Source organism: Emys orbicularis, chromosome 4, assembly GCF_028017835.1.
Source record: "Emys orbicularis isolate rEmyOrb1 chromosome 4, rEmyOrb1.hap1, whole genome shotgun sequence".
In the NCBI taxonomy this organism is placed as follows: domain Eukaryota; kingdom Metazoa; phylum Chordata; order Testudines; family Emydidae; genus Emys; species Emys orbicularis.
In genome coordinates this window covers 94,299,249-94,313,881 of record NC_088686.1, presented here as the reverse complement: position 1 = coordinate 94,313,881, position 14,633 = coordinate 94,299,249, and the positions used below count along the sequence as shown (strand labels likewise).

Genomic DNA, 14,633 nt, shown 5'->3' with positions numbered 1-14,633 from the left:
ATTCAACATTTTTCATCCAGTCTGTCATGGCTGCTTTCCCATGCCAATAAATGAGGTTATCCTCGAACCTGCTAAAGATTTGTGGCAGACCCTCCACACTGACCTCAGCAACGTCTAAAAGAGCAGACTACGAATACCAAGTTCTCCCTAAAAGATTTGAATATTTCTTTTCACACTCACCTTTAGTAGCAGCCTGATCCTCTAAGTCAATGGCCAGGGATAAGGACCCCCAAAAGATTATCCTTCTAGGGAGAAAGGTATATTCTTTAGCTCACCTTCAGATGCAGATTAACCATTATCAGGCTGTGGGTGCTAAGTACGACTTTCTCTAGTGAGACAAAAATCTTATAGCTGGGCAAAAAGCTCCGTCACGATATTAATTACCACCAAGTTGAGAACATGACAAGCTTTCATAAAAGACCGTAGTTGGCATATTTTTATATAGAGTAGGATTGTATACAAACAGTTGCTTCAATGGCTTATTCTTTGGAGTTCAGACTTCCTGTTCTGCCCCTGGGGTGTCTGGACCTTCACTGTCACAATATTTACCTATGGTTTTTTCTACAAGGCTCATGACTGCCTTGTGGAGACTAAGGTATGTCTATAGTGGAGCTGGAGGTGTAATTTCCAGTTTGGGTCGACATACCCGTGCTAGTTCTGATTGACCTAGAACTCTACAAATAGCAAGTAGCCTTGGCGGGATGGGCTAGCTGCCCCAAGTACAATCCTATCTGAAACCCTATGTACGTTTAAAAAAAATAAAAGTAAAATTAGTTCATAATAAATTTTAATGTAAGGTTGCAGTAGCGCAAATTTTCAAATGTATTTATTCAAAACCTAAACTATATTTAAACATTTTTTAAAAAAATCAGGTGGTTTAAATCTCTCCACCCTGGATCTCTAACTATATGTAGGTCCCAAACCTGAAAACATTTATGCATGTTTTTAATATTGCTGCCATAAGTAATCTCATTAATTCAAGTGAGGCTACTCATGATTCTCATGATAGCGAAGTTAAGCACATGCATAACAGTTTGTAGGTTTGGGGCATTATTTACCATTGTCGGAATCTGACTTATTTCTTAACCTCTGAAGAGTGATGTTGAAAGAAAGCATCTCCTGACCTCCATCTGACTGCCTTATATATTTCAGAGATGGGAATTCCACAATGATCTTGACTACAAAGCAATCGTAACAGTGGTGGAATGTTCAAAGACTTTCTGAACCAGGGCTACCCAGAGGATTCAGGGGGCCTGGGGCAAAGCAATTTCAGGGGCCCATCCATTAAAAAAAGTTGCAATACTATAGAATACTATATTCTCATGGGGGCCCCTGTGGGGCCCTGGGCCTGGGGTAAAATGACTTATTAATATGTTTTTCAATATTTTAAAGACTCCCTTATTCTGATCTGACTTCCGTCTCAACAAGAATCCAATTGAAACAGCTCCAAGTTTGTGCAACTTCCTTCCAACATGTAGAGCTATCACTTTTCTGCCATAAAATACCAACTAAATACCAACTAAAAAAGAGAGGTTGGCCAATTTTTTAAAAGTTTGCCTCCAAAATTGCACTGGCAAGTTTTTCCCCATATAAGCAAAACATGATTGGAATATGCAAATGGATATTTGCCTGGAAAAAAAAAAAGGGCAGTTGGATGTGAATACAGATTGCTCAAACAAAGGGACATGTAATAATAAAACAAATGAATGTGGGCTTGTAGTATGCAAATGTTTGCTCATAAAAAACTTTATAGATCCATTGTCAGTGTCTGATTTAAAATTTGGCCCATTCAAGCCACTTGTGGAAAAGATTACAGAAAAATGGTTCTGGAGCAGTTAAGGATCCTGACTTTAAAATGCTATTCTGTCTGAAAAGTTGACTTTGTAAAAATGGCATTGTGGGTTTTCATAATCATTATATCTGTCTCACTTATTTCCTCTAGAAATGTGCACAATTTACAAGTAAAAAGATGGGTCTTGTTTTTTTGTTTTGTTTTTTCTAATTTCCTACCTCCTCACAAATCTACACAGGTCTCTAGCAGTCGAGCTGGATTATTTCCATATTGTTCACTTTTACCCAGCAATTGAGGTTTTTCAGGCCAAAGTGTTCCTTCAGCTACACCTGTCTTCAGATTATGCCTTCAATGACACCTGTACAACCCCATTAGCTTTAAGTGGGGATAAATTAAGGTTGATCAGTAAGCGATTTTTAGATTGCTGACAGTCCTAGATCTTTATATAATTTATTAGTGCATGCTACATGGAATTTATTAAAATCAACAATGGACAAAACAAAGTTTACAGTAAATAGTAAATTAATTATCTTGACATAATTTACTGTAATAACTTTCCAGCATCACCTTTAATATAGAAAAATGCTGCAACTGAAATCCTTGCTGGTAGGGCATCTCAAGTCCAAAATTGGACTTTATGCATAAGCAGTGAGATGTACTAATAAATCAAAGTGCACTTTGGTTCAGATCCTCAAGGTCTTTAGGTGCCTAACTCTCATTGAGGATCTGGGCCTCTGTGATTTAACATTGTTTCTTTTGAAGGTCGTATGATATAACATGGAATTTTAGTATTAAAATCTAAAGATAGGTCAAGACTTACAATCTTAGTTCTTCTGCCTAAACAATCAGATGACTCACATTTTGAGAAAATAATTCACAATATGAGTACACATTTAACCACAACTAATTTCTAAAATAAAAAGATACTATTGTTGCACCGTTGTCACTGTTCCTTATTATAATAGAACAGATCAGGGTCACGGAAGTGTGTTCAAATAAATACCCATTTTATAGTGGGTTAGGAATGGTATATTTTATTCATAAGCAGCTCTTGCAGTAAAACCACTCAATGTGTCAAATGAAATGAATAAAATATTCAAAAATACATATGAATTTAAGGCAAAATGGCTGCTGTTCTGTATCTTAAAATATAATATTTCAAATAATTCAAATCTGCAATAATGTTCAGTCACTCAGTAAATCTTCAGTTTCCAGTTCTCATATAACATTACCTGAAGAGAACCAACTGAATTTATACTTATAATTATTGATATCAGATCTACTTTACATTGACTTCTCATGCACATGTTACTACTGTGAGGATGTTTCCAGCGCAGAAGGAAAAGGATAACATGAATGTAGAGATTAAAACTTATTTCCAAAATATTGAGTTCTGGTTCTTTTTAGTAGATTTATGTCATTTTAGGCCACTTGGCAGCTTTAAGATGAACAACCTTTATTGTAAACTCAGAAGAATGATGAATGCAATTAGGTGATAAACAGTGTCTGAATAGAGTATGCCAATTAAGCTATTTGATACCAACTTTGTTAGATATATGCTGCAGGTTATAGGATAATTAAAGGATTAAGGAAAAAATAAATTTTCATTTGTGAGACATGAAATATGCAGTACTAAAACAGAACTGTTGATCTTTTAGATCTTATGCTTTTCCTTAATTAGATGCAATTTACTTAATCAAATAAATAAATTTTATTAGTACTTAGTAAATGTGTCATTTGATATTGTAGGTTCTTTCATCATATTTCACTTTAATCAAGAAAGTTAACACCTGTGGTTTATTCACAAAAGCTTTTTTTTGTTAAATGAACACCCACAGGCAATGAAGCAATTACATTTGTTGCTTGTACCAAAGTAGGAGGCACTTAAATAGACCTCAGTAGGGATAGATGAGAACTTAGAGACTTTATTCTTTTGTCCAGCACTGAGATTAGCTCTTATCGTAGCTCAAGAAGGAAGCCTCTGAACTGAAAAGAAAAACTGGGAATGATTTAGGGTTCTTTTTAAATTTCAAACTTTGATATTGCTCAAGGTGATTAGAATACCTGTGACCTTATGAAAGTTCAGCCTTTGAAAAGCACAGGCTATTGTAGAATTCTGAAAGAAGAGACCACAAGAGCATGAGTGTATAATTCTCTGTGCTTTTTATTTTAGAAAAAATACAGCTACTTAATTATTGCTGCATATTTACATGCACGTAAAAATGATAGAGAAAATACACTAAGGCAATAAATGTTACTTTTTAAAATTCTTTTGATGTTAGGTGATTCCATCTTTGTTCATGTTGTACATAGCACATTACTCCTCAGCTATTCCCACAGAAATCAATACAGGCACCTCGTACACAAAACAGAATTGAAGTCAAGGAGACTACTTGAATAGTAAGATATGACTCAATGTGAGTAAGGCTGCAGAATCAGGCCTTTTGTGACTTTTATCCATTTCTAAAAAATAAATACATAAATTATAAACCCTTACTTTTCTAGAAGTACAAAATCAGTATAACTCTAAGGCCTTTTACACTTAAAACTTTTGCCACGTTAACTATGCCAACGTACTTAATGTGAAAGAACTCCCCTAGCGTAGATGTAGTTATATCAGTGTAAAAGTGCTTATACCAGTATATTTTATTCTAGACAACCTAAGTGAAATAAGCTATGCCACTATAAAGTACCTTATACTGGTGTAATTGCACCTGTACTAGGGCTTTTCTGGCACAACTGTGTTGGTTAAAAAAATCACATACCGAGCTGACATCGTTATTCGAGTAAAACTTTATGTGTAGACCATGCCTAAGATGAGAGAATACTAGCAATGGTGATATTAGGTAGTTTGATTTTCTCTATCACAGTCTTGTTCCAAGGATAAATGTGAATTTAACAGTAGGGATTTTTGGTTCTGCATTTAGATATAATTAATTTTGTCATAGAAGGCTAAGCTGCTGATCCACCACCTGCAGTGAGTGCAGAATGCAGCAGTGTGACTTCTGTCATGGATGTACAGAAGGAGAGTCTAGTCTACCTATTGCTTTGTCTTCTACACTAGCTGTCTGTATAGGTCAGTTTTGATAATCTGCTGTTAAAATGTAAAGCTTTCAGTAGATTTGGTCCCAATATCTTGCTGATCTTCTCTTGCCTTATATATCTCCTTGACCCTTTGGTAAGAAAGGTACTACACTTTTGGTATTGAAAGTATAGTCTAGAATGAGCAAAGCCATATTTTTGCTAAAGAGCTTTGGAATGCCCTGCCTTCTAACATTAGGAAGGCCAAAGGTCCTGATCCTGCAAAGATTTATGCACATACATAACTTTATGCACTTTGAATAATCCCATGGAATTAATTGATTGACTCAGAGTGTAAAGTTAAGCATCTGCATAAGTCTTTGGAGGACTGGGGCTTTAGCTTTTATTTTAAAGGGGCATAAACAACTTTTTAAAAAATTATTGATTGTGGCCTGTCTTAATTCTTGATTGTAGTGAGGTGCCTAGATGATGGACACACACCATATAAAGGTATCATACTGTATTATTTTTAGATGTAATAATTTTGACAATACTTTAAAGTCAGTTTTTGATATGCAGAGTTCTGTCATGCTTTCCATCAGGATTTGTAAAAGTTACCAAAATTGTGTATTTCATGGTGTAAGACTATTCTTCATTGCAAATATGCTCTCTAGTATGCAAACTGTGATACCAGTGAAGCACATTTATAGCACCATATAGGAAACAAATGGGCCGGAGTTGAGATAATTTCTGCTCAGACGCACATGAAGAGGTGAATGGCTGCAGATGTTTGTGCATAGTTGTTCTGCAAGTCCTGGAATCCTGATCCCACCAACCCCTACCTGTTATCTTGCTAATGAATGCTTAGCTCTCTGCTTTGCCATGTGTCAGGTGAAGCAAGGTGGAAGAGAGGGGCTATTTGTGTCCTGATGATCAGACAATATCACTGCCTAGGATGTGAGACAGTTTCAGAACTGTGCATGACTAAGGATTGATTAAAAAGACAAGGTGGGGGAGATGTTGGTGAGACAAGCTTTCAAGCTTATACAGAACTCTTTTTCAGGTCTTCAGGACCTGTTTTTTTCATTGGGCTATAGCCAATCGAGCCTGTTACCTTTATGCACTTGATATTTCTGATACTCCTTTCAAATGACAGTAGTTTTATGCAAGAGAGACAAGGTGGGTGAGGTGATATCTTTTATTGGATCAACTTCTGTTCAGGACAGAGACAAGCTTTCGAGCTTACACAGAGTGCACTGTATGTAAGAGAGCGGTATGATTGGTCAGAGATCCAGTATGAAACTGGAGAAAAGCCTGTTGAGAGTCTTTGGGTTAAGTTTAGAAGCGAGAGCAACAAGGGTGATGTCGTGATGGGCGTGTGCTATAGACCACCAGACCAGAAGGATGAGGTAGATGAGGCTTTCTTTGAACAATTAACTGAAGTTTCCAGAACACAGGCCCTGGTTCTAATGGGGGACTTCAATCACCCTGACATCTGCTGGGAGAGCAATACAGCAGTGCAGACTACCCAGAAAGTTTTTGGAGAGTGTTGGGGACAACTTCCTGGTGCAACTACTGGAGGAACCAACCAGGGGCCGTTCTCCTCTTGACCTGCTGCTTACAAACAGGGAATTGGTAGAGGAAGTAGAAGTGGGAGGCAACCTGGGGCAGCAGTGACCATGAGATGGTTGAGTTCAGGGTCCTCACAAAAGGAAGAAAGGAGAGTAGCAAAATACGGACCCTGAACTTCAGAAAATCAGATTTTGACTCCCTTAGGGAACTGATGGGCAGGATCCCCTGGGAGGCTAATATGAGGGGGGAAGGAGTCCAGGAAAGCTGGCTGTATTTTAAAGAAGCCTTATTGAGGGTGCAGGAACAAACCATCCCAATGTGCAGAAAGAATAGCAAATATGGCAGGTGACCAGCTTGGCTTAACAGTGAAATCTTCGATGAGCTTAAACACAAAGAGGAAGCTTACAAGAAGTGGAAACTTGGACAAATGACTAGGGAGGAGTATAAAAATATTGTTTGAGCATGCAGGGGTGTAATCAGGAAGGCCAAAACACAACTGGAGTTGTAGCTAGCAAGGGATGTGAAGGGTAACAAGAAGGGTTTCTAGAGATATGTTAGCAACAAGAAAAAGGTCAGGGAAAGTGTGGGATCCTTAATGAATGGGGGAGGCAATCTAGTGATAGATGATGTGGAAAAAGTGGAAGTACTCAGTGCTTTTTTTTGCCTCGGTCTTCACAGACAAGGTCAGCTCCCACACTGCTGTCCTGGGAAACACAGTATGGGGAGGAGGTGAGCAGCCCTCAGTGGTGAAAGAACAGGTTAAAGACTATTTAGAAAAGCTGGATATGCACAAGTCCATGGGTCCAGATCTAATGCATCCGAGGGTGCTGAGGGAATTAGCTGATGTGCTTGCAGAGCCATTGGCCATTATATTTGAAAACTCGTGGCGATCGGGGGCGGTCCCAGATGATTGGAAAAAGGCAAATATAGTGCCCATCTTTAAAAAAAAGGAAGGAGAACTCGGGGATCTACAGTCCGGTCAGCCTCACCTCAGTCTCTGAAAAAATCATGGAGCAGGTCCTCAAGGAAACCATTTTGAAGCGCTTGGAGGAGAGGAAGGTGATGCTCAGGAACAGTCAACATGCATTCACTAAGGGCAAGTCATGCCTGACCAACCTGATTGCCTTCTGTGATGAGATAACTGGCTCTATGGGTATGGGGCAAGCAGTGGACGTGATACATCTTGACTTTAGCAAAGCTTTCGATACGGTCTCCCACAGTATTTTTGCCAGCAAGTTAAAAAAATATCGGCTGGATGAATGGACTATAAGGTGGATAGAAAGCTGGCTAGATTGTCGGGCTCAACAGGTAGTGATCAATGGCTCGATGTCTAGCAGCCGGTATCAAGTGGAGTACCCTAGGGGTCAGTCCTGGGGCCGGTTTTGTTCAACATCTTTATTAATGATTTGGATGATGGGATGGATTGCACCCTCAGCAAGTTCACAGATGACACTAAGCTGGGGAGAGAGGGGGGAGAGGTAGGGATAGGGTTCAAAGCGACCTAGACAAATTGGAGGATTGGGCCAAAAGAAATCTGATGAGGTTTAACAAGGACAAGTGCAGAGTCCTGCACTTAGGACGAAAGAATCCCATGCACTGCTACAGGCTGGGGACTGACTGGCTAAGCAGCCGTTCTGCAGAAAAGAACCTTGGGATTACAGTGGATGAGAAGCTGGATATGAGTCAACAGTGTGTCCTTGTTGCCAAGAAGGCTAACGGCATATTGGGCTGAATTAGTAGGAGCATTGCCAGTAGATTGAGGGAAGTGATTATTCCCCTCTATTCGGCACTGGTTAAGCCGCATCTAGAGTATTGCATCCAATTTTGGGCCCCCACTACAGAAAGGATGTGGACAAACTGTGGAGAGAGTCCAGCGGAGGGCAACAAAAATGATCAGGGGGCTGGGGCACATGACTTATGAGGAGCGGCTGGGGAACTGGGCTTGTTTAGTCTGCAGAAGGAAGAGTGAGGGGGAATTTGATAGCAGCCTTCAACTACCTGAAGGGGGGTTCCAAAGAGGATGGAGCTCGTGGTGGCAGATGACAGAACAAGGAGCAATGGTCTCAAGTTGCAGTGGGGGAGATCTAGGCTGAATATTAGGAAACGCTATTCCACTAGGAGGGTGGTGAAGCACTGGAATGGGTTACCTAGGGAGGTGGTGGAATCTCCATCCTTAGAGGTTTTTAAGGCCCAGCTTGACAAAGCCCTGGCTGGGATGATTTAGTTGGTGTTGGTCCTGTTTTGAGCAGGGAGTTGGACTAGATGACCTCCTGAGGTCTCTTCCAACCCTAATGTTCTATGATTCTATGAGAGCTCATCTTCAGGTCTGGGAAACTTAACCAGAATGTCACAACCCAACAGACTGTTTAGCATAAGTAGTTAACACACACTTCAAGGGACCATTCAAGGTGAAGTGGTGTGTTAACACCGCTCCAATCATAGGGAGGCGGGAAAGCAGCTGGGGGTGGGGTTGCTAGTGGGTTTAGATTGTTGTAATAAGCCATAAATCCAGTGTGTCTATTCAGTCCATGATTTTTAGTGTCTAGTAAAGTCTTTTGGAAGTGTTGTGCAGGTTTCCTTTGAGGATGAGGATTGATAGGTCAGATATAGAGTGATCACTTCGTGTCTCTCACCAACAGAAGTTGGTCCAGTAACAGATATTACCTCACCCACCTTGTCTCTCTAATATTGTGGGACTGACATAGCTACAACACTGCATACAGTAGTTTGATGTGTCATTTGTAGCTCTGAGAGATGTTGGGTAGTGGATTACACCAGCAAGGTCATTTTGCCCCTATGCATGTAATACTGCAGGACTGAACCTGACCGTAGATCATGGGTGGGAGGGAGAAGTGGTTGTGGTGAATGCTGTGCATGGGTAAACTGTCAATAACAGAAAATAGCACAGGTATTTGCAGTGGGGCATTTAAAGCATAATTGTAGCATCAGACATGAAGGAAATTTGAGTAAAGTGGAAGTGTCAGCACATTCTAAAACCTAGATCTACAGGCGATGGAGTGAAACTCCATGTATTTATGCTGAGATGGATGTCCTACACAGATCAGTTGGACTTTAGACATTTGATTGTCTTTTACTGACTTCCACCTTCATTAGTTAGTTACTTCTGTTCTGTCTACCCGTCAGTAAAATCCTTTTATGATTTTCTTTGCTGTTTTGGTGATATATTCTGCCCATTGGCATATTTCATTGGACCTCACTGTGGTCTTTTTTCTTTTTAATCAAGTGTATTCATATATTCATTTTTTAGCAGTTAAAGTGGATCCCCTCTCAAAGTCAAGACTGGTTGAGTAGCAGGAATTTTCTGTAGTGGCTGGTAGGAAGTATTACTAGTATTTAAGTCTACCCTATATTCTTAGGCATATAAACTATCAAATATAATATTTAAGAATTATTTTGCTTATAAGAGCCTATCCTTATCTGAAGTTGTGAAATGTTCAGTGATACTATTTTGTCTTACAAGCATGAATCATAGTCATTGCATGCTATATATTTTGAATCAATTCTTTCATGCTGGTTAAATGTACGCAGCTCTGAACTGTGTTATTTTGGTTACTAATGCAACCGTAGGTGCTGGAACTAGGAGTGCTGGGGGTGCTGCAGCACACCTTGGCTTGAAGTGGTTTCCATTATGTACAGGGTTTACAGTTTGGTTCAGTGGCTCTCAGCACCCCGACTATAAACATTGTTTCAGCACCCCTGAATGCAACTGTGTTTCTATTTCTCATGTTTTCATTGAGTTAGTCAGGTCCTGAATTTACGGCATGTAATATAGTTAATGCATAGTACATATAGGCAATAAAAGGTCTTTGTCATATAGTATAAGGTCACCATCATTAATTTTCAAATTGTAAAAAGAGACTTGCTGTTTTGTGATGGTCATTATTGCAATATAATGTGCTGTGGATCCTGCCTGCACATAGAATGAACTGTGATCTTAATTAGAACTTTGACAAGCCCACTCCGATAAAATGATGAGATTATTCGTAATTGATGTCACAATCAATTACCATTTAGATCATCATGAGCCTACTAACAGGTCTAGCCTTGGTGCTGGCCCCAGGATGTTGATGAGTGTGTGGCTGCCCTGTTCATGCTGTTACTGCGACAGGAGGGCAGATTTTCAGTCAACATCCTAATGACCTCTTTTGAAGTCTATTAAATTAATGACCCTGTCATACTGGTCTAACCTCTTACATCTTCATTTTGGATTTTTTGTTGCAAACTAGTGTTTCTGGAGCATGTGATAGAACAGATACTTGGGAAAAAATTTTTTTTTCTAATCTAGCACTGTTTTAGAGACCTTAGAAGTATTAATTCATGGCATGACAAAAAAAAAAAAAAAAAAAAACACCAAAGGGTTCACTTTACAGGTTATATCTTGGGGGATTGAATTTCCTTTAAAGAAACACATTCTTATTCTACATTGTCTACCTTGTATTTTGATCTTCCCTAACTATAGGTGCCTAAAGGGCATGTTTGGTTAGAAGGAGATAATCTCAGGAATTCTACAGATTCCAGGTGTTATGGACCTGTTCCTTATGGACTGATAAGAGGACGCATTTGCTTCAAGGTATACCTATAGGATCTAAAACCAGTTACTTCAAACATTTTTTAAAAAGATATAAAAGCAAAAGTCTACTCCCATCCTTAGCAACATCACTGAACTAAATGGGGATGAATATCAGAACAACTTGGACCTTTTAGATTGTTTCAAGAAAAGTCTCTCCATATTTTTGGGACGGAGACAAATAGTTTCACTTGAAAATGTACACCTCAAATGATCACCATCATTAAGGCTGTGTCAACAGTTTGGCAAATGAATCTATACCCATTCCATATATGTGGAATACAATCCATCCCCACCTTGCATTTTTTGTAATTATATTTCCAAAATGATGAAACAGTATCATTTTGTGTTTAGCTATTTTATATAATTTTAAACAAAATATCATTTGAGACATAGTTCCATATTGCAAAGAACAGTGACTGGGGGGGAGGTTGTCTTTTCTAGGCCTAGTTACTTTAGGACCGTAACTCTAGACCCACTGACTTGCCTACACCATCCTTAATAAACTGTTAAACTGAAATCTCTGAACCAACTTTAACTCATGACAGATCCACCATAATTATCTGCCCTTCACTGCTAGATCTGAATCAAGTCTCTTGTTAAATGTTTTGTTACACAATAAACCATGTAAGCTTACTTTTACTGTTTATATAACCTATATTTCTATAACCCTATTTCCTATTATATTTTCATATTATTTCTGTCTGCATTATGAATCAGTGTGTACAACTGTATTTAATCACTTATAAAAAATAAGGAACTAGGATTAATTTCTCTTTCTAAACAATTACTAGAGGAAGCAAGTTGGTACAATTCAGTGGGTTCATGCAGTAGGCTTTAGAAAACTAGGTTTAAATCCTGCTGTGGACAAAGAGAAAGGTTGCTGGTCACTATTTGCTACATACCACAAAACCACCACATACTGTAATTCAGCACAACTGGCATATGTGCTCAGAAAAGACGCAACTCTTGTTAAAAAATATTGTGTGTATTAATGCAGCTTAGAATTGTAGGAGTGCATTTTCACTTTTCAGAAAACCTTGCAACTACTGACCATAATCAGTAATTGCTTACTAAACCTGAAATAACATTTTCCCCTCAGCTTTGTTTGACCTCTGTTCTTTATGGGTTATTAAAACATTTGCCATCAGTGTCTCCCTGGCACATTACAAGTTCTAGCTGTTCCATCCCTGAATGTTTGTCTTAACATGCATTTCTAGAGCATAGAACAATGATTATTCTAAACAGTGTAGTGATTTTGTGATATTGACAAATAACCACAAGGATAAGTTCGGTAGTGGTTGTGGCCTAAAGTTTGACCCAAACCTGCAAAATTACAAAGCTAGTTAGTGCATCGCCCACATAAAATTTATATGTAGCTAGTGAGCCCATTAAATTATTTTAGTGAGAATCTAGTGTTAGTCATCTTACTGAAAAATCTCCAGTCACTGTAACAGGATTAGAGAACTGCCACTTAATATTATATTTTTTAGTCTGAGGTGGCCTTTTGCCAACTGATGATTATTAATGTTCTGCTGAGAATAAAGCATATGGTGTGTAATAAACAAGAGTGAGTTTATACTTCAAAACACTGTATGTTTTAGGAAACTATTGAGATGTCTAACACTGCTATAGCTATAAATCAGTGTACAGTAATCTGCATAACACCATATTGTAGTTATTGAGAGAACATTTCTTCTTTACTTTTAAAAAAGAACGAACAAAACTCAGTTGCTGTAATTTATTTTTTAAAAATTATGCATATCCTGAGCAATCATGATTGGTGTAAAGTAACCTGCCTTCCATGTCAGACAGTCTGTACTGTGGGGTATTCCACATCTCCCTGCTGGCTGAAGGCAGAACAAAGATTAACAGCCACCCTAGGTCCTGGAGTGCCTCTCCGTGGAGAACCCCAGACATCTTTGCCTCCACTCCTGGGCAGAAGGCAGACTAAGGATCTCCCCTTTGTAGCAGAGTCCTTCAGGACAGGACTACCAAAATCATCTGAACTCATGGAAAACTGATTTAAAAATTTTTTTTTTTTAAAACCCTCTCTATTGGCAGAGGGGTTTTGAGCCAGATTGCCGGCTGGAGCAAACCTGTTTTATCTTACTCTCACTCCATGAAACACTCCAGGAGCCACCAATCCCAGAAAAAAAACCAGAAAAGCATTTCAGAACTATTTTCCAACTAAAGCAAAGAAAGAATTGTGTGTTCCATTATCCCCATTATTTGAAGAAGTAGTCAAGGTTTAATGGGCTCCCAAGCAAAGCTAAGCATCCTACACAGAAAAATGATAGAGATTCTATTCTTTACCCATGGACAAGAAAGACTTGGTCATTCTACCAAATGTGGATGCAGCAGCCACTGCATTAGTAAAAGACACTAATTGCCTCAGAGGGAGAGCCACGGGTGAGTTTAGCAGGGATAGACTGTATGACCCAGTAAGGACAGGATCAAGATAAAAAAACTGAAGGCAAGTTTGAACTGAAAGCAAATAGGAATAAGATCTGATTAGCAGCTTCTCTTGTAGCAAATGCTTCTCTGAATTCCCTTAGATTCACAGCTTGCTCCGTGGCATCTAATCTGGTAGCCCAAAGACTCCTCTGGCTCCATCTCTGGAAACCAAACACACAGGTAAAACACCTTATGATCTCAGCCAAGTATTTAGGGGGCAAGATGTTTGATGGGGACATGGGGGGGGGGGGGAACAGTAGCAGGTGAGAAGAAAGTCTTTTCCATGTCATTGACCTGAGGAGATCTATAGAACTTTTCTTTGGCACATGTTTTCGGTTTATGCTTACCAGCCCACAAGAAATCCACAGAGACTTCATATTTGGAAGAGGGAGATGGTACCATTTCAATAGATCAAGAAACTTCAAATAGTGGTCTTCTGGAAGACCTGCATCAAACTATAAATCATCTACCTGACTCTGTGCCCAAAATCCAACACTACCTCCCATCTTGGGATGGAGTAGGGGGGAGAGGAGGAGATTTCAGAAGTTTGTCCACTTACAGGGGACACCTACATCAGGCAGGTGGATACTAGGGACAGTTCTACAGGGTTATGCTATTGAACTTACCAAATTCCTCAAAGACAAGTTCATAGTCTGTCCCAGAAGAGAGAACAGATAAGTACCAAACAAAGCAAACAAACATCTCAGCATCTGAGCCATAGAATCAGGATCAACAAGACAGATTCTGTGGTGTGTACTTTATTCTTTTCTGTCCCAAAGAAGAATAGGAACACAAGAGCCATCTTAGATCTTAAGTCTCTTAACAAATCCACCAGCTCTCTCAAGTTTTGGATGGAAATCCTGAAGTCTGTCATTGCAGCTCTGTCACCCAAGATTTCATGACTTCAGCAGACTTTGAAGAGGCTTATCTTCATGTGCCAATCAGGGAGATTCACTGAAAATGTCTGTGCTCTGTTACAATGGGAAGCATTTTCAGGACAGGACTCTCTGTGGACTAGTGACTACCCCACAGGTTATCTCACAAGATTTGGGTGGGCTTAGCAGCCATTGTCAGGATACACATGTATCCCTATCAGATTGTCCTTCAGGATCCAGGGGAGACTTACAGGATCATGGGTTTCTGTAAACATAGAGACGAGGCTTTTTTTTTTTTTTTTTTTTAATATGGAGATAGGTATATCTC

The 14,633-nt window shown here is 39.2% G+C and overlaps 1 protein-coding gene across 2 annotated transcripts in view; it reads left to right on the top strand.

Annotated features, from left to right (window-relative positions):
* Positions 1-14,633, top strand: part of IMMP1L (inner mitochondrial membrane peptidase subunit 1) — a 73,383-nt gene that overhangs the window by 56,359 nt on the left and 2,391 nt on the right. For both annotated transcript variants that reach the window (XM_065403755.1, XM_065403754.1), the window contains one exon: positions 10,866-10,976. In XM_065403755.1, coding sequence (XP_065259827.1) covers positions 10,866-10,976 — 111 coding nt within the window. The remainder of the gene's footprint in view (positions 1-10,865; positions 10,977-14,633) is intronic.